Below are 25,923 nucleotides of genomic sequence, written 5' to 3'. Positions count from 1 at the left end.
CAAACCAGATCCTATCAACATACTTGAAGGATATGGAAAAACCAATCACTAACTTTATATGGAAAAGAAAGACACCTCAGATAAGCAAAGCACTATTGAAGAAGAACAAAGTAGGAGGTCTCACACTGCCAGATCTCAAAACCTACTATACAGCCACAGTAGTCAAAACTGCCACATAGATCAATGAAACAGAATTCAGAACCCAGAAATAGATCCATCGACCTATGGGCAGCTGATCTTTGACAAAGGGCTGAAATACATTAAATGGTGAAAGAATTGTCTGTTTAACAAATGGTGCTGGCAAAACTGGATATTCATTTGCAGAAAAATGAAACAAGATCCGTACCTCACATGACACACAAAAGCTACGTGCAGATGGATCAAAGACTTAAATGTGAAACCTAAAACTATAAAGTTCCTCAAGAAAAAACTAGGAGTAAATTTGTTGTTGTTGTTATGTGCTGTTGAGTCAGACTTGACTCCTAGCGACCCTTCCTTGGGTTTCTGAGGCAGTATCACTAAAAAGCAGATTGCCTGACCTTCCTTCTGAGGAGTGGCTGGTGGGTTTGAACCTCCAGCTTTCTGGTTAGCAGTCAAGTGCCATAGGCACTATGCTACCAGAGCTTCTTATGGGCCCTAATATATGGCATAAATAATTATCAAGCATAACCCAAAATACACAAACAGCAGAAGAGAAATTAGATAAATGGAACTTTCTCAAAATTAGATTTTTATATGCTTCCAAAGACTTCTCCAAAAGAGTCAAAAGAGAATCTACAGATTGAGGAAAAAATATTCAGCAATGACATATCTGACAAGGGACTTACTTCTAGAATTTATAGAAAACTCCAACACCTCAACAACAAAAAGACAAATAATCTAATTGAAAAACAGGCAGAAGACATGAATAGACACTTCACCAAAGAGAATATTCAGGTGGCCAACACACATATGAAGAAATGCTCACGATCCTTAGCCATCAGAGAGATGCAAATAAAAACAACAAGATAGCATCTTGTCCCAACACTAGTAGCAAAGTTCAACAAGACAGAAAATAACAAATGGTGGTGAGGATGCAGAGAGTTTGGGACTCTCATACACTGCTGGTTGCACTATAAATTGATACAACCACTTTGGAAAGCAGTATGGCAATTCCTTAAAAAGCTGGCATTAGAAATACCATTTGATCCAGCATTCCATGACTAGGTGTATATCCTAAAGAAATGAGAGTCAGGAAAGAACAGACATATACACACCCATGTTCATCGCAGCACTATTTACAATAGTCAAAAGATGGAAACAACCTAGATGTCCATCAACAGAAGAATGGATAGCCAAACTATGGTACATACACATATCAGAATATTATGCAACCTAAAGAATAATGTAGAATCTCCAAAACACTGCATAACATGGATGAACTTGGAGGACATTATGAGTGAAATAACTCGATCACAGTAGGACAAATACTGTATTAGTCCATTATTGTAAAAAATTCATAGAAAGGTTTATATATGGAAGGAAATGTTTTTGTTGGTTAGTAAGGATGGGAGGAGAGACAACACTGTTAGATAGGTAGAGACAAATGTTGATTTGGGTGAAGAGAAAGGCAATATACCAAATGTGAGGGATCAACACGGTGGCAGTGAGGAAGAGGAAGACAGAGAGAGTGCATGGGAGGTACAGACAACAAAGATGAACCCTTTTGCACATACAGTACTGTGTTGTCAGTGAAGGCAAACACTGATATACAGGTGTATAGATGGGTGCACAGGCTGAACTATTAGGTATGTCTATGCAGAGGGGAGTGTGCCCAAGACCATGTATAGGGTTGGGAGACAATGTTTCTTCAAGTTTATTGGTATGTTCTGTAAGAATTCCCAGGTATATAATAGAGCTGAAAAGCGCAAGGTTGTAGTCACTTCTTGGCCACAGCCAGCTACCCAGAGGGAGCAAGGAGGTGGACCTGTGGACTCAGGACCATAGTTGCAGGGGATATCAAGCTCCATTGGTATAACATACAACACAAAACATTGTTCCACATACTACCGTGGCGAGTAGCGACTGGGATCTTAAAAGCTTACAAGCGGCCATCTAGATGCAACGATGAGTCTCTCCAAGTCCAGAGCAAAGAAGAATGGAGAAAGCCAAAGATTCATGGAAACAATTAGTTCAAGTGACTGGTACACCATGCGATCCTCAGCCTATATGACTATGAGATCAGAAGAACTAGATGGTGCCTGGCTACCACTGTCAGCTTCTCGGAGGGGGATCTCTGTAGGAGATCTTGGGTAGAGTGGGAGAACAATGCGGAACAAAACTCAAATTCATTTAAAAAATAAAAAAGGACCAGGTTTGCTAGTCTGATAGAGCCTGATGGAACCACTGAGACTATGGCCCCTAGCTGCCCTTCAGGTCTGGAACTGAACCCACACCTGTGGCTTCCAGCCAAATAAAAGACAGGCATAGGAGATGAACATTTACATTAGGTCGATACACTCCTTGGAAAGATCAATCATGGGAGAATAGAAGGGCTGTGTATGCACAGGGAGACAGCTCAGCGGGCAGGAGTACATGGGAGGGAAGAACACAGGGAAGAGGTAACTATGCAGAGGAAATGGGAAGGGAGCTGTTCCATTGTGGGAAGCTGTAGTCAATGTCATGAGACAAAGTATATGTGAGCTGCTGTATGGAAAGTGAATTTGCTCTGTAAACTTTCACCCAAATCACAGTAAAAGAAAAAAAATAATAATAATTTTTTTTTTAAAAAAAAGCATGTCTACTTTACCAAGTAGGAGCTCTGGTAGCATAGCGCCTAAGGTACTTGACTGCTAACCAGAAGGCTGGTGGTTCAATCCCACCAGCCACTCCTCGGAAGAACGGTTGGGCAATCTACTTCTGTAGTGATACTGTCTTGGAAACCCAAGGAAGGGTCTCTGTGAGTCGGGTCCGACTCGATGACATAACAACAACAACAACAACTTTACCAAGTACTTTTAAATCTATCTCATTTCATGCTCCAAAGATACTGAGGAGAGCTAGCTCCATTTCACAGACAGAGAGACTGAGGCCCGGAGTGTTTAAGGAAGTCACTTGTTCAAATAGTAACAGTAAGTCACGGAGCTGGGGCTTCAATTCAGCTTTTTCCTGCCAACCCTATGTTCTTTCCATTGGCAAGGAATGCCTCATTCGCCACTTGTATTCACAGCCCTTCACTCGCGCCGGGCACATTACTGTGAGTGGAATTCAAAACCGTGTGCTTTCTCTCTACCTGCTGGGACTGAATGTGCAATTTAAGTTTCTACCTTGGCCACCACAATCTGTGGCTCCAGGTCCAGTTCTATGTATCTTCAACAATTAGAGGCAAGGGTCTTGAGCGTCCCCTGTGTGCAGCCCGCTTTTGGGGTGACCAGTCAAAAGAACGCGTTCATCTCCCTGCTTCAATGTGAATTTTTCATCTCATTTGGCACTTTAGAGCTTAACAATGACTACATAATCGTCATAAGCAAAAGAAAACAAAACAATGCAGGTTTTTAAGCTTTAATGTTCACCATAAAAGCTGGTTTTTAATTTAAAAAAAAAAGGAGAAAAAAACTTAAGCAGCTTTGTACAAGCTTAAGCAGCCTATTATTTAAAAACAAAAACAAAAAACAAACTTTATGGTTTTTAATGACTGTTATTTATTCCACTGGGGGCTCTGGTGGCACAGTGGTTAACACATTCAGCTGCTAACCAAAAGGTCAGCAGTTTGAATCCTGCAGCTGCTCCATGGAAGAAAGATAAGGCAGTCTGCTGCCATAAAGATTTACAACACTAGAAACCCTAGGGGACAGTTCTACTCTGTCTCTGGGGTCACTATGAATCAGAATCGACTTGACGGCAGTAGGTTTGGTTTTGCTGGGTTTTACTTACTCATGGAGCAAAATTATTCCTTCCCCCTATTTCCCCTTTAAAAATTACTGCACACGAGTAATAAACAGTTGGTCCAAGAAAGGCCACCTGAATGGATAGGAAGCATGGTGACCAGCATCCACAATGCAGACTCTAGTTCCGTAACTGGTGTGCACAATTGACCTCTTTAACCAGTACAGGGCAAATAGGGGATAATTTCTCCCAGTGGACGCTGGCGCCTTTAGCATTCAAATCAACTGTCATGAAGCAACAGGGAAGGCAGGATGGGCCTGACAGGCTACAGGCTTGGAGTGGGGGTAAGGGGGCGAGAAGGGAGTGGGGAGAGGGGAGGAAAGAGGCTCCATTCAATTATCTCCTCCTCGTTCTGTTTCCATAGTGATGGCTCCGTAATCGGGTCAGAACTTTCTCAGTGGAAACAAACAGGGATTCTCATTCACCATCACCCAAGCCTCCGTGGCCACGCAGGCTGCTTGTGCAGTCTGGGCACAGAGGCCCCGGCCAACGATGTGGGGGCAGGAGCTGCCAGCAGACCTGTCAGCTGCTCTGAGGGGTAGCAGGGGAGTGGGTGTGGAGGGAGCACGCTGTGGGCATGGAGGACTTGGAAGGACCCTGCCTGCCTCCTGGTCACATGCTGGAGGCACATCACTCACCCCTCCAGGGCCATGTTACTGAGGGAGCCACCTGCCTGCCCTACTTCCCTGCAGGCAGCATGAACAATGTGGCAGCTCCAGCTTGGGCCCTTTCAATGGCCAGACTGTCATAGCCACTTTTTTTTTTTTTTTCCTTTTAATTCCACCAGACCCAGTTGATGGAAAATGTTTCTTATAAACGCTGTGATATATTCTCTGTTTTCCTGTGTTCCCAGAACCTGTTTTCCAACTCCCACACAACTGTGTCATATCCATGCCCCTCTGTATTTGCGCCCACGAAGCAGTTGTGACACACACACCCCTACCCCACCACCACGTTACTCTCTGGAATTCCACAGGCTGGGCTCACTTTGCCCTCTGGCCGCTTCACTTCCTTTTCCCTCCCAATCCCGCACCTTTACCCTAAATGAGCTCACCAGCACCTGGATGCATGGCCAGCGTCACTGTGTTCACAAAATGGCCTTTACCTCCATCAGCTGTGTGGCCCCCCAGTTCCCCAATTGCTCAAGATGTGGAGTTGAAGCCAAGAGATTAAATCCATTGGACCAGAAACTGGTCTGAGTCATGGTTCATATAACCAAGCTGGCTGCATGGGAGGCACCTGGGAAACTTGTTAAAGGCTCCAGGGCTCCCTCCAAACCTAGAGAATCCAACTCATAGGACTGGGCGGGCCTGAGAGGTGGGCTTTCTGACAAGCTCCCAGGTGATTCTGTCTGATGCTGCCGGGATATGTTAGAGCCACTGATTTAACCCAGTAGAGACTGGAAACCACCTCGCTTCCTTCTTTTTCTCTTCCCTCCTTCCTTCTCCATTCCCTCCTTTTATCTTTCCATTCCAACACCTCCAAAATGAAAACAAGCAATATTAGAAGTTACATGTTCAAAAAAGAAAGAATAGAGAGCAATAAAACTCAAACCCATTACTGTAGAGTCGGACCTGACTCATAGCCACCTGTCCTTGGGTTTCCGAGGCAGTATCACTACGGAAGTAGACTGCCCTATCTTCCTTCTGAGGAGTGGCAGGTGGGTTTGAACCGCCAGTCTTCTGGTTAGCAGTCAAATACCTTAGGCACTATGCTATCAGAGCTCCCAAAGAGCAGTAAGACAAAGCTAAAACAGAGGGAAGTGGTAGCTGAGTGGTGGCATTCTCACCTACCATGCAGAAGACCTCGGTTCGATTCCCAGCCAAGGCACCTCCTGTGCAGCCACCACTCCTCTGCCGGTGGAGGCCTGCATGTTGCTATGTATGATGCAGACAGGGTTCTGTGGATCATCCAGACTAAGAAAGTCTTGGAAGAAAGGCCTGGCTAGCTACTTCCAAAACCCAGACAATGAAAACCCTGTGGATCCCAATGGTCTGATCCCATTGTACGTGGGGTCACCATGAGTGCAGCTGACTCGATGGCTAACAACAAGAAAAAACAAGCAGCCGATATTCTTCATGTGTTATCCTGACCAGAAGGTGTTACTTGGACTAAACTTTTAGACAAGAAGTTGGGAGCCTGGGTTTGGCCTTGGTGACCATACACCCTAGTGCCCGGCACACAGGAAACACTCCTTAAGGACTGGGTGAGTAAATTAGCCAGTGTCAGCTGGAGGCTCCCTCCCCAGACACAGTTAAGGGCAACAAAGTTTTCACTTGGAACAGCTGAGGTGGAAGATGCTAGCACAGCTGCTCCTACACAAGCCCCTGCACTCTGGAATGTTGAGCACCTCAAGAATGCTGTGCGACGGAGACACGTGTGTGGACACAGATATCCCCACACAAGCACATGCTTTGGGACCTTGCCACCATGCAGGCTGTGCTGACACGGCAACCGTTTCCTAGCCTCTGCTCTCTGAGGGGCATCAAAAAGGCAAGTAAAGCTCACGTGGGAAAGGTGGATTATCAGTGGCCACGGACCTGAAGGAGCTGTATGTACAGCATCATCTAATGACACTGGGGATAGGAACCAGAGACATCCTGCCCTTTGCAAGGATGTCACAGAAGAGGGTCAGGCAGAGAAGAGGAGAAATGGAGCCCCTACTAGATGCCAAGGCACTGTGCTAGGTATTCCACACAACCACCCTCTGACAAGAGGTCTCAGTGGGCACATTATATGGATCCACAACCTGAAGCTTATTATTTTTTTTTTTTTAAAAAAACAGTTGCTCAACAAATATGAACCCCTTTGTAAATACAATACTGAGTTGTTAATGAAAGCAAATATGGGTATAGGGACGGATAGATGGGTGAACAAGCTAAACAATTATGTATGTCTAAATGGAGAGTGTATCCAAGATCATATACAGGGTTGGCAGAAAATGGGCCTCTCGAAGAGTATGAAGGGATGGACACTGGGAGGAGGTAACTATGGGGAGGAAGTGGGAGGGGAGCTGCTGCATTGTAAATTTTGGTCAATGACATGAGACAAAGTATATGTGAACTGCTGTATGAAAAGTGAATTTACTCTGTAAATCTTCACCCAAATCCTAATAAAAAAAAAAAATAGAGAAAAAAAAAACAGTTGCTGTCGAGTCTATTCCAACTCATGGCCACCCCATTATTATCAGCACAAAACTGTGCTCCCCTGTGTTTCCCCTGGTTGGTTTTTCAGAAGCAGATCATCAAGTCTTTCTTTTCAGGGGTCTCTGGGTAGACTTGAACTTCTAACCTTCTAGTGAACAGCCAAGGGAATTAACCATTTATGACAGCCAGGGATTCCACCTGAAGCCTTGAGAATTTAAATAAATTGCTCTTAACCCCATCATGGGGAGCTCTGGTGGCATAGTGCCTAAGGCACTTGACTGCTAACCAGAAAGCTGGCGGTTCAAACCCACCAGCTGCTCCTTGCAAGGAAGGTTGGGCAATCTACTTGCGTAATAGCTACTGCCTTGGAAACCCAAGGAGGGGTCGCTATGAGTTGGATCTGACTGACAGCAGTGGGTAATCCCATCATGAGCAGAGCCTAAATCCTGGCACGTGTTCTAGCCAACACCAAAGTCTACATTGGCTATAATGTAGGTAGCCTATGCAGACAATCCAAGCAAAGCTGATTTGGTTCAGGGTATGTTTCAGACTGGGTCAGAAAGTGAAAGGCTGCCAGACCTGGAGAGGACCTTGGAGACTACTTTGTTCCATCTCTTCCCTTGTAATGAGGAAGTGGAAGCCCTGACGGTAAAGTGACAGTGACGGTAAGTCAGAGACTGGGAGTGCACCCAGTGCTCCTGTTCCCAGCCAGGGACCTGCTCTCCTGTCCCACACAACCTCTGCTGATGGGTGTTACTAAATGCGTCAAGGCAAGAGAATATACAACATATATGCCAATATCTTAGCAAAGCTTCCGGAGTAAGATGAACTCGGCAGAAAGGCCTGGTGATCTACTTCTGAAAAGCAGCCAGAGAAAACTCTATGGATCACAACACTGTCATCTTCAGCCCAGGTTGGTATGGGATGAACCAAATGGTACAGGACTGGGCACGGTTTTGTTGCATTGTCCACGGAGTTGCCATGAGCTGGGGTCAACCTGACAGCAACGAACCAACAACAGCATTCTAATGGCTGGCTCTTGTTCCAACCCATTTATTTTTTGAAACTTAAGCTCATTGTTCCACCTCAATTTCCAGCCCTGGTGAGTGCAAAGGACCAAACAACAGTGGCCATGTTTGCTGTAACAGGCCACAAGAGCCACCCACTCTTTCCTGGGAGGACAGCAGGCACACCCACCTCCACAGGGCAGAACAGACTTGCTAACTACTCTATTAGACCTGCCTCCGTAGGGCTGCCTCACCCCAGGACAGGCCATAGACCTCACGTACACATAAATGTTCCCCATGGGAAAAAAACTAGTCCTTACTCCCCCCACCCCTGCCACGCCAAAGCCCAGCCACAAACAGGATGTGAAAACAGGATGTATCCATCTCAGCTCCAGGGGACAAGGCTTGACCTGGATTTCCTGGTAAATTCACAGCCTCATCAGCTGTTCTCCCTGCATCTGGTCGACCTCTGGAAGAGGACTTAACCACACACCACGTGGATTTCTACCGTTCAGTTCCAGGGGCGTAGTGCCCCATTTGCAGGACTGCAGGTCAGCAATGATGACAGGCTGCAGACGCTGGCCTCTGGGTGCTTCCACAAAGGGAGGGAACCTGAGCCCCTCTCCTCAATCCCAGCCCCTTGTCTGTCTTCACTGGGTAAGAGGGAGGTGGCTCCAGTTAGGAAACAATGTTCAAAATGGAGAACAGTTTCAAAGGGGTTGGGCCCACCTTCAGCCAAACAACAGATAGGCCTATAAGGTGAACAATAATACCAGGAAGGTGTGTACTCCTTAGAACAATCAACTATACGAGATCAAATGGGCAGCATTTGCCCAGAGAGAGAACTCAGAAGGCAGGAAGGGAAAGAAAAGATGGACGAATGGAAATAGTAAACACAGGGAAGAAGTGGGAAGAGCACTGTTACAAGTGTAGGGACTGCAGTCAACGTCACAAAAAATATGTGCATGAATTGTTCGATTCACTCCATAAACTTTCATTCAAATCACAATAGAAAGCAAAAAAATAAAGTTTCAAAGAGGTTGGGTACCAATTTATCAACGATTAGCCTCAATGTTCTAGTCTTCATTTATCTGTTATAAACACGTACAATTTGTTTCAAAGATTGCCTTTTTCTTTACAAAATTCCAGGTATAAAAAGTTTTGAGTGTTGTTTAAATAGTTGTACGTGTTTCTTGATATTAAACCTTTATCAACGATATTATGTGTAGTCCGTTGCTGCAGAGTTTCAGGAGGAAACTCTGGGGTGACCTGACCAAAACTGCGGAGTGGAAAAGGCTAGAGAGGGAAGAAGCTTTGAGAAACATGTTCTAGCCATGTAGCAGCTACTATTCTGTCCAGTAAATGCTTTTTAAAAATTTTAACAGGTGTTTTTTTAATGTTAACATTCGTGAGCAGAAAGTACTTACTTCTTCTTATTACACAGCTAACAGTTTGGGGAAACCCTGACCCATGCTGAGTGACAGGTGAAACCAAACAAGGTCTTCTGTAATTCTAGTTCTGAGGACAATCCATTTTTAATCCTATTTCAGTGGGATTCAATGAATTTTATGTAAATACTTAATAAGCACTTGCTCTGTGCGATCCACTCTTCTGGACACCGACAAATCCAAAAGAAGAAGACAGACATCTCCATAATCCTGCTGGCTCAGGTGCAATTAGAGAAGTACACAGAATGGCTTGAGCCATGGGCAAAGACAGGAAGTTGGGGCCAGGCAGGACAGATAATGATATCAAAGATTACTGAACATTACTGTCTGACACACAGAGCTCACAAATGAAGTTAACTACTATAATTATCATCTTTACTTGATAATTGTATAAACTATAGGTAAAAAGTTAAGGAACTTGGCCCAAGGTTTGCCCAAGAAAACAATCCTGCATTTGAACACAGAACGTCTATTTCCAGGCAGGGCCTCCTAACTCCAAGGCTATAATGAAAAGCAGATTGAATTAGGACTTTTGTCTCTAGCACTTCCTTATTATCTCAAGCAAGATAATTACTTTCAAAAATAGCACATACTTCAAAGGGTTCATGAAAAATTAAGTTATAAGATACAGTATAAATGATTACTACAGCACCCAACACAGAAATAACCCAAAAAGTGATGATACAATATTGATGATGGTGATGATGTTGCAACATATTAAGAGACATGAAAATCGTGTGTGTCCATTTTGTGAAAATATTTGACCGTACATTTATGATATGCACACTTTCTATATGCAAGTTATTCTTCAATGAAATGCTTTTAAAGGAAGAGCAGATTAATGCAAAAGCTACTGAGGTTCCAAAGTGGGAGAGAATGAAGGGATTAAGAAAGCATTCAAGGAGAAGCAGTCCTTCAAATGGAACTTAAATAAGGAAATGCTTTCAACAGCCGAAGATGGAGTGGTGAGGTGGAAACAGAAAAGTACAATACAGAGAAAGGTAGGAATTCCAGGCAGCCTGGGACATTTGGAAAATATGTCCCAGTTGGTCTAGAGCTTGCGTCATATGACCGAGAGTTACGGGGGACCTGGCAGGAAGGGTGGGTTTGGCTGTATGTTGGGATTTGATTACCAAGGAGAAAGGATGTAAAAGTCTTAATTTACAGATGCCACTGAGCAGTTCTGAGCATCCCCTCATTGTGATGTTGTGTGCTTTTATTTCAGGAAGAACATTTCTTGAATGTTCCTCACCAGTTCATGAAAATAGCCTTAAGGGGTCTCACCTGTAGTAGTGAGGATGAAGAAGACAGGAACAAAGGGAAATACTATGAATATAGAAGCAACATGACTTGGTAATTGATGGTTTGGGGATGAGGAAGGAAAAGAGCAGTGTGTGATGCCTCCAAGGTATAAAGTCTGGGTGAAGGGGAAAAAAGTGGTCCTGAGGCTGGAAATGGGGAAGACAGACAAACAGCAGGTTGTGAGGGAGAAGAGAAAGAAGGATAAAGAGGGAGGATGATGAATTTTTTTCTAAGAATGGGCAGTTTGGGGTGACAGGAAATAGTAAGGTCAGGCATCTAGCAAGAGGTGGCAACAGGTAGGTTACAGGGTTGGGAAAATAGGTCAAAGCCAGAAATGTATGCATGTAAAAACTGACAGTGAAAAAGGAAGACAGAAGAGGAATGGATGCATTCAAACTGAAGAAAAAAGGATGTGTCTGAACTGTACTGCTGGTGAAGGATATTGAGTATACCGTGGGCTGCTGAAAGAATGAACAAACAGGTCTTAGGAGAAATACAACCAGGATGTTCCTTAGAAGTAAAGAGACTGAGATTTTGACTCACTTCCTTTGGACATGTCATCAGGAAAGACCAATCACAAGAAATGAACATCATGTTTGGTAAAGCAGAACCGAAAAAAAACCCAAACCCACACCATCAAGCTGACTCTGACTCATAGCAGCCCTTTAGGGTGGAGTAAAAAGACCCTTCAGGACAGAGCAGAACTGCTCCATAGGGTTTGAAGGTTGTAAATCTTTACGGAAGCAGCTGAATGCTTTGACCACTATGTCACCAGAGCTCCTTGTTAGAGGGTCAGCGAAAACCAGGAAGCCCTCAATGAGATGGACTGGCACAATAGCTGCAACGCTGGACTCAAACATCCCAAAAGTCATGAAGATGGCACAGGACTGGGCAAAGTTTAGGTCTGTTACATATTAGGTCCCTAAGGGTGATGGCAACTGGCAACAACAGAGATATCAATTGGGGTGGGTGTCTTGAGACAATCGTTCAAAGTCATGGGACTAGGTAAGTGCCTTGGGAGAGCTTGCAGGCTGGATAAACAGCCTCAGGGAACACCCACAGAAAGTGGTGGAGAGAAAAAACGGAGCTGCAAAGAGTGGGTGTAAAATGAGGAGAAACTGGCAGCAGCAGTGTCAGACACCAAGGGAGAAGAGAGAAAGCATGACCAAGGGAAAACTGCAGCGCCAAGTGCAACAGGGGAGCTCAAGTGGGAAGAGGTTCTGGTTGGGTTATTACTGGGTCACTGACCTCTAAAGAGAACATTTTCTGCGGGAAATGATGAGAGGCGTCAGGCATTGGGGGAAAAGTTCAACATTAGAAGGAAAGGGAAAATGGCAAGAAGCTTTTTGCAGGGTAATGAAGAACTGAGTATGTTTGTGTGCAATGACCCACTTATTCATTTATTCAGCATTAATGAAACGGAACTTTGTGCCTGGTCCCGTGCCAGGTGCTGAGATAAAGAAATGAAGATACGAGTTTCATGGAACTCAGAGAGGGGTGACTACACACTCACTTTCCCTCACACACACACTCATACAACTCTCACACTCACATTCTCCCTCACTCACACTCTTATGCTCATATACTTACTCTTGCTCACTCAGCTCTCACCTACACACACACTCTCACTCACACACAGTCATGCATACACTATGGACACACGACTACTTTCCACTGGAGCAGTAACAGGGGAGTCCAGGGGTCACAGAGCCAGTTGCAGTACACTTCCCTCAACTCCATGGATTAGAGAAGGCTTGTGAGAGAGGCCAAAATGAGGGCTCAATGGAGCTTGCTCAGGTATAGGGTTTAGGTCAGACCATGAAAGTGGGGGGCCAGGCACCCCACCAGAAGGGGTAGCCGTTTCAGAGGCTCATGGAAGAACAGGGCCGACCTCAGAAACTGCCTGGAGAGCAACTGGGGTAGAATGAGAAGGACAGGTAGGCAGAGGGCAGACCATAAGCAGAGAGGAGGAGAAGGACCCAAAGCAGGTAGGGAGATACAGAAACTGGACACGTGAAGGGGTTTCTTCACCGAAGACAAAGAGGAAAGAGTGGGTGAAGACACACATGTTTGCAAGGAGAAGAGGAAAGGTGACATAGTCGAAAGAGTCATCAGCTTGCCAGACAAAACAAATGGGACAGTGAAGCTATGTCCAAATGGGGCAAATAGAGGCCTAACACATTTATAAACTATGTTTGTCCACCCAGGCATGGAACACTGCTCTATCGACTTTCCATCCTTTTATTTATCTTCGTCTTCCAGTGCATCATATATATTTGGACTTTTTCACTGTAAACTAGTTCAATGAAAGAAAGTGAAACTAAATCCGTGACTTTTCAACTCTGGTGAAAGACTTTGTACAAAAGAGGTTATAAATACTGGCTAAGGTAAAGTTCAGAGATTTATTCTGGACCTTTCTGCCTCAATAGATAAATAACTGAGTCTTGGTTTACCTCTGGACGAGAGGTAAAACCTGCTCATAATTCCAAGAGAACCACTGTCTTGTGGGTTTTAACTGAGGCCATTTATTCAATACTAATGAACTAAATTTGCCTCTAATCTATCTTCATACACAGTAGAGTTGTAAGTACTGGTTGCTGTTATCCTTTAGAATATTAGTATCACATTTAAGAGCATGAGTTCTCAAACTTAAGCCAAACTGGGATTGAATCTGGGCTCTACCAGTTATTAGCAGTGCAGCCCTCGGAAGGGCATCAAGCTCTTTGTGTCTGAGTTTCCACATGTATAAAAGGCAGTAACATTACACCAACCTCATAGGGCTGTTGTGAGCATTAAGTGAATGTAAAGTACTGAGATCAGTCCCTGGCCTGTAATAAGCACCCAGTAAATATTATCTAGAATGGTCTGCTTTTCCTTCTCCCACGGTCAGTCCATAGCAGCAAACCTATAAAAACAATCTATATGTTGTTGAGAGGTGCTGCTAAGATGCTTCTGAGTCATGATGACCGTATGTGTAACAGAACGAAACATGCCTGCTCCTGTGCCATAGTCATGAAAATTGGTGTGTTTGGATCCATTGCTTTAGCTATTGTGCCCATCCATCTCATCAAGAGGTTCCCTCATCCACTAACCCTCTACTTTACCAACCATGATGTCCTTTTCTAGACATTAATCCTTCCCGATCATGTGTCCAAAGTAACCAGGGCCAATGTCTCATCAGGTTTGATTTTAAAGAACATTCTAGTTGTATTTCTTCTAAGACTAATTCAGTATGTCTAAACCAAACCAAACTCACTGCCATTGAGTCAATGCTGACTCATAGTGACATCCCTTGGTTGCTGAGGCAGTAGATCACCCTATCTTCCTTCCTTCCATAGAGTGGCTGGTGGGTTTAAACCACTGACTTTCTGGTTAGCAGCCAAATGCCTTATCCACTACACCACCAGAACTCCTTAATATCTGTCTCTACACCGAGAAATAAACAGATGGCCTCATACACACTTAGCTTCCTCAGAAGTAAGGAATCTACACAAATCCTGATGCACAACTTATTTGTTAGACATCTAGCCAAGTTTCAGATCACCCTGTTTTATATATAAACACATATAAATAAGAGACTAATCTATTATGGAAAATACAGCTTGTTTCCTGCCCAGTATGTATTCTCCTTCCTCCTGTAAGAAAAGAATCTCATTTTGTTCAGGGCAGCTGAACAAATGTGTTCTGCTAAAAATACTCAGTGCACCAAATCCCTTGTAATTAGGGTGGCCAAGTGATCCAGCCCTGGGTCCCCTTTCTTTACTTTTGCCCACAGCACCATTTAAAATGTATCACTTTTTCCTATCACATCTTTCCACTTTCAAATGTAAGCCGCACCTGGCTGTGTCTGTTCTATCCATTGTGATATCCCAGCACTCAGGAGGCTCTGCAAGGTACCCCACACACAAAGTTAAGTTTTCAATAAACAGTTGCAGAGTAAAGACACGAATGGGATAACATGATTGTGTTCAACAGGGAGTCCAGGAAAGCTTGTACCTTGGACTTTGTGCCCTATTACCTTCTTCCTTTCTCTCTGCTTCCCCATTCCACCTGGAATGGCCACTTTAGGGCCATGAGGACAAAAGCCACATGCTATGGATGAAGCAATGTTTGGGTCACTGAAGGCCAACTTGAACCATGGTGCTGGCCCTGGGCCTATCTCCACAACAGGGATGCATTTAATAAACTTATTATTTATGCCACTACTTGTCAGATTTTCTGCTCTTTGTGGCTAAACCCATTCCTAATAACCAACAAACCAACCAGTTGCCATAGTTGTTGTTGTTGTTATGTGCCACTGAGTCGGACCCGACTCATAGCGACCCCTCCTTGGTTTTCCGAGACAGTATCACTACGGAAGTAGATTGCCCCATCTTCCTTCCGAGGAGTGGCTGGTGGGTTTGAAACACCAGCCTTCTGGTTAGCAGTCAAATGCCTTAGGCACTACACTACCAGAGCTCCCAGTTGCCAGAGACTTGATTCCAATTCATGGCAACCCCATGTGTGTCTAATTAGAACTGTGCTCCATGGAGTTTTCAATGGCTGATTTTTCTCAAGTAGATCACCACGTGTGGCACAGTTGTTAAGGCGTAACTGAAAGAACACTGGTTTGACCCCATCAGCTGCTCTACAGGAGAGAAATGTGGCAGTGTGCTTCCATAATGATTACAGCCTTGGAAACCCTATGGAGCAGTTCTACTTCATCCCATAGGGTTGCTATGAGTTGGAATCGACTTGATTGCAATAGGTTTGTTTGTTTTCTAAGATCACCATGCTTTTCTTCCAAGGTGCTTCTAGGTGGACTCAAACCTTCAATGTTTTAGTTCGCAGTCAAGTGCGTTAACCACTTGTCCCACCCAGGTACTCTCATTCCTAATAGTGACAGTCACGAAGATATTTCCCAGCAAAACAGTCTTGCTCTTTAGATATTCTTAAGACTAGCTAGTGGGTAACAGTAATGTAACTAACATTGAAATTTTCAACAGTCAACACAAATTCAAGATGGTGTAATAAAGCAGGGAGCCCCATCAATAGACAATATGTTGTTGTTATGTGCCGTCAAGTCGGACCCAACTCATAGTGACCCCTCCTTGGGTTTCCGAGGCAGTATCACTACAGAAGTAGGATTGCCCAACCTTCCTTCTGAGGAGTGGCTGGTGAGTAGCATAAACAGATATAAATAGGAAATGAAAGCTCATTAGGCCTCCTTTGTCATATTTTCAGTGAAAGCAGATGGAGGGACCAGACCTATTCTAAGAAAATAAGGATGACTAAGGACTGTCAAATGAGATGGGTCAGATCCTATTCATCCATCCTCCTATCCAACCATCCATCCATCCACCCCCCACCTACCTACCTATCTATTGTGTAGGCCAAGCACATCAAGAAGCCAAATAGAGCTCCAGCAGTCCCAATTGGCAGGGTATCCAGGCGGTGTGATGCCAGGTGTGTGAGAATTCTCTCTGCCTGTCTCCCCCACAAAAGAAAGCCATGTCCTCTACCTCTCCTGGTCAGAGCTACATTCATATTATTGAGGACCTTGTTAAATGTTAAAGACTATTGGAAGAGGTGATGTTTTTTTTAAAAAAAAAAAAATCAGATTTGCATCACAATGCAGATGCGCTCCTTATGATAGGTTTTAATTAAGTAAGAAGGGAGGGGACATCGTGCTGAGGCCCCTGAGACAACTGGGGAAAATCTGTGCATCTCAACTGCCCATGGTGTTTCCTTCTGCTTCTGTGGGTGGCTGCTATAGACTTGTCCACTTTTGTTTACTGAGTTCACTTGGCTTTCAAATAAAAAAATGGATGAAAATGTCCGTCCGTAAAACAGCATTGCTGAGACCGAACTGCATTCTGGGTGGCAGATACCAACCAGATACAACTAAATGACTGCCAGGTTACCCTCTAGGGTCTTAACAACCAATTGCCAAGCTACCAAGAAGCATTTTGATCTGAAGAATAGCAGGGTTTTACTTTGAAAGTATTTATTTGCATTTTCAAATAACAAGAACACAAATTGTTCAAGCTCGACACTGCACCAAACCTACTCAAACTGTATCTGACCTAGGCTTTGGAGAATGACACCTCCATTTTAAAAACAAAATAAAACAACCAATCAACCACAAGATTTTTGGAAGATTTTATCAAAATTATTATCAATATCTTGATTTAAGGCTATCTACCATTATTTTAGGAGCTCTGGTAGCATAGTGCCTATGGCACTTGACTGCTAACCAGAAGCCTGGCAGTTCAAACCCACCAGCCACTCCTCGGAAGGAAGGTTGGGCACTCTACTTCCGTAGTGATATCGCCTCGGAAACCCAAGCAGGGGTCACTATGAGTAGGGCCGACTCCACGACACGTAACAACAACCATCATTTTGCAACCATCATAGTAATAACTGGTTTGTTGTTGTTGTTAGGTGCCGTCGAGTCGGCCCCGACTCATAGCAACCCCTCCTTGGGTTTCCGAGGCAGTATCACTACAGAAGTAGGATTGCCCAACCTTCCTTCCGAGGAGTGGCTGGTGGGTTTGAACTGCCAGCTGTCTGGTTAGCAGGCAAGTGTCTTAGCCACTATGCTACCAGAGCTCCCAATAACTGGTTTAGGTAAGAATTTTTAAAGCATGTTAAAACCATCAGGTGAAAGTTTGATGAGGGACAGGACATTTACATGGTCTCAGAATATCTCCCCACAGATTACTGATTAAATACAAAGGGAGAACTGGCAGTTCTCAGAAGAACCCTGGCAAACAACACACGCCTTGACCAAATGATCAAAATGAGTATCTCCAGTAACAGGACAAGTGACGTCATGTGCCTCCTGACATGATGCACTGAGAAGACCACAACATCAAAAACACATGGCCTGCATCGATAAAGAACCAACTGACCCTAAAGCAAAGAACATCTCACCAAACAGCTAAACTAAAAATAAAAAAGTCAATGGATGCCAGAGAAAGAACGGCCACAAAACCCTTTCAGATTAAATGTGACAAACGACATACATGTACATGTTATGAGTGACTGAATAAAAAAGTGCTAAAGAGATATTACTGGGACTAGAGAAATTTGAATATGAACTTCATGTTAGAAAAAGCAATTGTTAAACTTCCTATATTTGATAATACAGTGTGTTTCTGTAAGAAAGAGCCCCAGTGGCACAATGGTTAAGTGCTTGCCTGGAAAGGCCAGTGGTTTGAACCCACCAGCTGCTCTGTGGGAGAAAGATGTGGCAGCTGCTTCCCTAAAGACTAGAGCCTTAGAAACACTATGGGGCAGTTCTACTCCGTCCGAGAGTGTCATGATGAGTCTGAACCGACTTGAGGGAATGGTGGTCCTGTACGATACGTCCTTGTCCTTAGGACATATATACTCAAGTATTAGAATTGAAGGTCATGATGTCTGCAACCACTCTCAGATGATTCAGCAAGAACAATGATTAGCAGTATTTTATGTACGCGTGTAGCAAAAGAGAAAGCAAGAATGTGACAATGTCAAAATTGGTAGGTCTAAGTCAACGCTCTGGTAGCATAGTGGCTAAGGCACTTGACTGCTAACCAGAAGGCTGGCGGTTCAAACCCACCAGCCACTCCTCGGAAGGAAGGTTGGGCAATCCTACTTCCGTAGTGATACTGCCTCGGAAACCCAAGGAGGGGTCGCTATGAGTCGGGGCTGACTCGACGGCAAATAACAACAACAACAACAAGTCAACGCTATACAGGAGTTCATTGTACTATTCTTGCAAATTTCCTGGAAGGTTAAAATTATTTCAAAACAGTTTTTTAAAGTTAAAAATAGAGAGAGAGAGTGAGAAAGTGCCATTCAAATGCCATTAATAGGGAAATGAAGAACAGAAGAGATTAAAACTTTCAAACTATTTGGAAACGCCTAAGTTTAAAAAAACTATGTAAAAACAACAAAAGTGAAACATCAGTATTACAGATGGAAAGGTTGGGGGCTGTCAAAAGTTTGTGTGTGTGTGTGTGTGTGTGTGTTTGATTTTTTGTCAGCCTCAGAGAAGGCAGTCAGTTGCTCTCTTGGCCGCAAGAGTCATGCCACATTTTACTAAGTAGAAGATATAAACATGGAAAGAATGACTTCCCACAATTCAGGGTAACCAACTAAGGTTAGTACAAATTTGGTGAGTCACTTCCGCTGAGGAGCAAGGGCAAACATTTCTTGCTTTCTGAAGGAGTCAGAGATACTGAGAGAGAAGCTGAGTTCTGGCCTGAATCAAGACAAATAAATGAGCAGTCAACTGGGTCAGAACCTGCAGACGGTTTCCTGTGTACTTCTGCCCACACTCTGCTCAGCACCACCATAAAACCAGTTACTGTCGAATGGCTTCTGACTCATGGAGAGCTGTGTTTCACAGGGTTCCCAGTGATGGACTGTTTTGGAAGCGGAGTGCCAGGCTTTTCTTCCAGACACCTCTTGGTGGACTTGACCCCCTAATTTTCCATTTAGCAGCCGAGCACACAGACCATATGCACTCTCCAGGGAGTCCACCATACTACCTCTACTTTCAAAAATCAACGTCAACTCAAATGTCTTGTTCATCTCAGCATCCACATTCCCAAGTTCCTGGGTGATACAACACAACTAAAATGAAGGGGAAGAGTGGTCAACGTCCTGTTTCTCTTTGCCTCGTCACCTCCAACATTCCTGTATCCTCAGCCAATCCAACTGAGCCTCTCAAGTTGAGAAGTACAGCTTTCTGGCACAGACTTCCCTCCCTGAGGCCGCCTCGGTGCCAGCAGCACGCACACGTGGACGGATTAGGCAGAACTGTGCTGTAAAGCACACACACGCTCTCCCAACGTGTGCTTTTCATTCCAGAAATACTTTCTTCCTAAACCTCTTCTATGCTTCTCTTGGCAATGAAACTGTGTAAGGGGCTCTGTGCCAAAGGCAACGTCTGTTTAGAGACTCGGGCTTTCTTAAAACTTCTTTACCTCCAAAGATCACAAATAGAACACTCTAGGGAAATTACGATAGAACAATACAGTAAACAAAAAGATTATGGGGGAAAAACAACAACACTTGTTTTGTTTTTGGTTTTGTTCTTTTGAAGTTGCCTAAAAGAAATACTAGAAAAAGGAGACATAGAATTACCTTCCACGAGAGTAGAAATTACAGAGTCCAAGTGAGGAGCAGGAAGCCAAAATATGCCTCTACCAGGAAAAGTGAGTAAACACGTTCTGTCTTCTGTTACATGCGTTCACTCTTGTTAGAGGTCACCTACCAGGGTGAGGTGTGGTAGGAAGGGGTTGCGACTGCTGCTGTACTCTGGCACACACTTCATTTTTGTGCCTTGCTTCTTTCCTATTTTTATCCTATATTAAAAAATTAATATAAAAAGAAGAAAGTGCATTTGGTTGACTTAACTGCCCTTTCCTTTCCTCCAGGCTCACTCCCAGATATTTATTTAGGATTCACTCATGAAAGCAATGTGCAATCAATTAACTCTTTACAGAACCCTTTGAATTCATCACCAGCTGAATTACAAAACACACGCTTCACCACCTAATTCATATACACATAGCACATAAGAGAATGACCTCAAACTCAACAGGTTATACACACACCATCACCCATTTCATTTCCATCAGTGTGGATTTAAAAGACACCTTCCTGGAAATTCTGATGTTGGGCAGAGGGAGGTAGACTTACTTTCTCTCCACTTCCGGCGTTGACACGGTGCTACAGAAGCCCAGCGACTCCTACAAGGAAAGAGTCTTCGCGTCAATGCAGGTAGAGCAACAGGCTTCATCTGACTTGTACAGAATATCACATTTTTTAAAAAAATAAAGGGAAAAGGCAAGAGCAAAAACAGATGATTAAAGTCATTGTGCTTACTTCAATCTGAGACCGCAGCTGAAGTGACGTGGGGCTGGCATCAGGTTTCTCCTAGAACAGAACAGATGCTGTTTTAATGAGAGCTCCAAACATGGCACACCCCAAGAAGACCAAGAGATGTGTAAGGAGAGATGGGAGCATTTGGGAAACACTAGAGGAGGCGGGAAAGGATGGTGGGGATAAACAGATTTTCTGGAAAAACTACACTATATTTTAAAATGAGAGCTCTAGCCTCTTAAAATTGAATTGTTTTCCCAAACTTCACTGCTTGACACTGCTGACAAGTTTACTGCGGAAGAAAAAAAGCACAAACTAACTGAAGGGTACTAAGAGTTAATGGTGAAATAATTCTCTGGGTGCATAGAGTGTCTTGGGGACACTGAATTTACTGTGACCCATCTGTGTTCAGTCTATTATTTAGTAGTGAGATAGTTCCAGTCTGATTTTAAAGTTCCAAATGTATTCAGAGTGTTTAGTAATGTAGGGCTAAATGTTCCAAGTGTTTTTGGGAAGCTGGAAAGCTAACTTGGTATTATCTTACAGTCCGAAAAAAATCACCACACGCCATATTAAAGTTGCAGTATGTTATCATTAACACAATGACAAAACTGGATCAATACTTTTGAAAGTCTTACTGAAGTATAAAAGTATCAGTGAAATATCAAAATAAGCATAACTTACAATTTTTATAAATGTAAATGGGTAACAGGGATCTAGCACACAAGGAGAATGTAGAAATGAAGGTGAGGAGATGACGATGGGATGATTTTGGATAGGCATATGGAAAGAGAAAAGGTGTTTTAATAGGTTAGGTTTTAATCGACTGGCAACCCACTCACCCCTAGTCCCAGGGCCTTATTTGCTAAGAAAAAAATAACACATTAAAAATTGTGGTATTTCATGATGGGATTTCTTCAATGTAAAATGGGGTAGAGCCAAGGCAGCTCTGGTGGTATAGTGCCTAAGGCACTTGACTGCTAACAGAAGGCTGGCGGTTCAAACCCACCAGCCACTCCTCTGAAGGAAGACTGGGCAATCTGCTTCCGTAGAGATACCGCCTCAGAAACCCAAGGAGGGGTTGCTATGAGTCAAATATACTCGACAGCAGTTTGATTTTGGTTTTGGTATTTGTTGAAGTAGGGTGCTGGAATTTGGAGGTTCATTATACTGATCTCTGTGTATTTGAGACTTTCTACAATAAATCAAAATAAAAGAGACATAATAATTGTATAGCTTAAAATATTTTGATATTTCAATCTTGAGCAAATGGCTTAATTGCCAAGATTTTAACTTTATCTTAGCACTTAAAGACTTTTTGGTCATTGGAGAGAAAAAAATTACAGACTTCAAATTTAGATATTCCATCTTTATGTTGCAATAAAACATTAAACATTACAAAATTGAATGCAACCAAAATTCATTACGAAAGTTACTGACTACTGTCTCCAAGTGTAAATACACCCTCTCCTCACTTAAGGACTATCTCATTATCTGACATTTCATATTTACAATAGTAAAAAATCTACTATCTGAGTATTTTTTGTACTATCAATGTACATCTGGCAGTAACGAACATCAAGGTGCAAGGTGAGAGTAATGCTGGCTGTGATGGTTAAGGTTATGTGTCAACTTAGCTGGGACATGACTCTCAGTGGTTTGGCAGTTCTGTACTGGTGTAACTTGGCAGTTATGTAATGAGTAGCCATTCTCCGTTTTGTGATCTGATGTGGTCATCTTCCACCTCTGAAAAATGCTGATTTTTGCATAATTACTTGGTCTTTGGAACCTAACAATGTCAGTAAGTCAGGAAAGGGTGTATATCATCATCACAATTTTTGAGACTAACATGGTCACTGACTTTATACTAGACAGAGTATTCTAAAAACACCTTTATTTGTGCCCATATTCCATCTGAGGACGCATAATTACCTGAAAGAGTCACACAAAACTTATGGCCAATCCCGATAATCAATAACTATATGGTATTATAACTGGGCTAAAAAATGAAAAAGTAGATGCATGGAATTTAACCCATGGGTTGCGCTGTTCATCATTAAGCCATTTATTGATACCTTAATTAAGAGTGACAAATATCACTCACTGACATATAAACTCTTAAGGAAACTTTCCTAACTTAATGAAGCTAAACGGTGAAAACTAAACCATAATATAAATACATCCCAACATGTATGTATGTACGTGCATGTATATCTGGATATGTGTATGTATTTACACATAGGGAAAACCTGAAAGGATATTCACTTAATTTTAACAGGAGTGACCTTTGTTTCTGTTTTCTTTTCATTTTTTATAATTATACAGTTGTATATCACTTCTGTTATTCTTTTAAAGATGAAAGGTCAAGATCAGCTTAAAAACACAATCTCTAAATCCTATCTATACAGGAGCTCTGGTGGCATAGTGCCTAAGGCATTTGACTGCTAACCAGAAGGCTGGTGGTTCAAACCCACAAGCCACTCTTTGGAAGGAAAGTTGGGCAATATATTTCCGTAGTGATTTGCTATGAGTCGGATCCTACTTGACGGCAGTGAGTTTGGTTTTTTTTGTGTGTGTGTTTGGTTGTTTGTTTTTGAAATCCTATACGTTTTTGAGCTAAGGCAATTCCCAGACTACAATTACAAATGAGTTTTGTTCTTCAGTCTGTCTTTAAATCTAACATGTAAGTTGGAACAGTTAGGTATGGTTTGTATTTAACGTCAGTTAATCAAATGTTTGTCTTAGTATATAGTATATACTGTACCTCTTCATGCATAAAAAAAAAAAAAATTAAAGAAACACTTCCAGATACACTAAAACATCTTTAACATAATAATACAACAACAAAAGTTTTGATGCACATCACAAAGTAGGGCCCATTTGTTATTATGAACCACTATATGTAAGGAGCTCTGGTGGTGTAGTGGATAAGGCCATTTGGCTGCTAACCAGAAGGTCAGTGATTCAAACCCACCAGTCACTCCATGGAAGGAAGATGGGGCAATCTACTTCCATAAAGATTTACCATCTTGAAAAACCAATAGGGGTTGCTATGAGTTGGACTCAACTTGATGGCAGGGGTTTGGTTTTCACAGGGATTGGTTCCTAACTACAGGCTGTACATCAGTCAGACATTTGTAATCCAGGGACTGCTTATATGCATGTGTATGCTTATAAACACATGAGAAAATATCTAAAAGGATTCTTATACACCACCTTATTACTTTTATATTTTTAAAAATCATAATAAAATTCACACAAATGCACCGTAAATGTTCAACTAAATATTTACCTAATATTAAAATTTAATGTCTTGAATTTTATTTATGCCATGTATTAAAATACTTTGTAGGAATGTTATAATTTTAACAAAATACATGCATGCATTTTGTGATTAATAAAGCAGGTCCATACTAATATCACTTCCCTCATACTTTGACTTAAAGAGACTAAACTATAGTACTATATAGTTTGTTTTTTAAGTGAACCAGATGATAAAAAATGACTGACGGAAAAAACTTAAACTCATGCCTTGTCAACTTGGACAATTTCTGGAAACACATTTCTCTAAATATTTATTATGCCTAACACAGAAGAAAAGAACAAATGTTTGAAGACAGCATCAGCGGCCTGCCAAAACTAAACCAAGAACAAAAATGTGTGCATATGTGTTTTCACCTGCTTGTACAACACGTGACAGCTACAGCCACAAAGGCCACTGGTCAAATATAACTAGGACTGACCTTAAATGAATACATTTCAGTTTAAAAGGCCACACAGCATTGTGCAACAGAACAGACTCCAAAGTCCACCCAGGGCAGAATGAGAACCTAGAAAACCAACATCATACCCTTACCCCTACTCCTACTGTCTCCAGTGTCTTGTGGAAATCCATACCTCTCCCTCCCTTGATACCCCAGCGTCTGAAGCCAAACAAGCTTTACAGCTGGAAAAGCAGAATAAACCCACTTTTTCTTCCAAAAAGATGGGGAGGAAGAACATCAGACGCTACCAGCTCAGCTCAAAGCCAAGTGCATGTTGGGTACAGGAAGGAGGAGGTGGTAAAACATGCAGCTGAGAAGTAAAATGCCACGTGCCTTTTACTGATGCGTTCAATTAACTCCAGGAACCAAGCTCTAAATTGCTGGGGAAAACTGCTGCTGGTGGGAGATTTTAAAACACGTGTGACATTTACCAGTTCATACGAAGACTGCAGAGCTGCATGTCTGCCAGTTGGCAAACTAAATTGTGTTTTCTTTCTCAGGAGAGATCCTTGCAAAGTAACAGATAAACGAGGCAGAGAAACGGATAAGCAAGCCTGCTTTTAAAAATCTACTACATCTTGCCCACAAGCTAATCTTGGCTTTCATTTGACTTCCCCTCATTGCAAATAAGCCGGTGCTATCAAATTCTAGCAGGTTATTTCATAACTTTTAAAACAGTCCCTTTTCCTTAAGTTTTGAACATGGAAAAAAAAAAATCATGGCTTCTTCATTGCCATTTGAAAATCAAAACTACCTTGGACCTTCCACCACCTACTGCCTTCTATTTAACCATACTCCCCACTGCAAGAAATGGGGGAGAATTGTACCAATTCCACACAGTTGTGAAAACTGAATGAAGGTTTGGGTGTAAGTCATTGAAAATGCTAATGAGTATTAGACCTTCTTCACTCCTGTCCCAGGACCATGAACGTCACGATTATTAAAGATGACTTCAAACCTATATATCCTTATTAAAAAACAAACCCAATAAATGAGTCAAAGGTCTAGAACCTCTTTAGACTGCCCATGCCCCTCTCCCATGCCCAACCGGAAGAGTGTGTGGTGGCAAAAAAAATAAAATAAAATAATAAAAACACCCTGATGGAAGATGCGTTCTGCCTCTGTTATCAGGCAAGGCACTCTTCCCACAGTCCCACTAGATAACCTGCCAGCAACATACACACTAAGGGAAAGCAGATGGGGCTGCAGATCCCCTGGAAGCTGAAAAACAACTATGGAAAACTCTAATTTTCACCTTTGCCGAGAAATCATCTCCGTCATGGCATCACTCTATTCCAGTCAATCACTGGGACATCGTTGTTAATTTTACCAAGCTTTAAATCTCAACGTTGTCCAAGATCTGTACCTCACACTACACACAAAAACGAACTCCAGATGGATCAAAGACTTAAATGTGAAACCTAAAACTATACAGTTCCTCAAGGAAAATCTAGGGGCAAATTTAAGGGCCCTA

At 42.7% G+C, this 25,923-nt stretch overlaps 1 protein-coding gene across 1 annotated transcript in view; it reads right to left on the bottom strand.

The window, feature by feature from the left end:
• The window catches only part of SASH1 (SAM and SH3 domain containing 1), a 236,154-nt gene that overhangs the window by 97,099 nt on the left and 113,132 nt on the right, over window positions 1-25,923 (bottom strand). The window contains exons 3-4 of the mRNA XM_007943220.2: window positions 20,689-20,739; window positions 20,503-20,552 (exon numbers count right to left, since the gene is read on the bottom strand). Of these exons, the coding sequence (XP_007941411.1) occupies window positions 20,503-20,552; window positions 20,689-20,739 (101 nt within the window). The remainder of the gene's footprint in view (window positions 1-20,502; window positions 20,553-20,688; window positions 20,740-25,923) is intronic.

This window comes from Orycteropus afer, unplaced genomic scaffold (genome assembly GCF_000298275.1).
Source record: "Orycteropus afer afer isolate SDZICR_OR568_19922 unplaced genomic scaffold, OryAfe1.0 scaffold00101, whole genome shotgun sequence".
NCBI classification, from domain to species: Eukaryota; Metazoa; Chordata; class Mammalia; order Tubulidentata; family Orycteropodidae; genus Orycteropus; species Orycteropus afer.
This window is presented reverse-complemented; position numbering and strand designations above follow the sequence as displayed.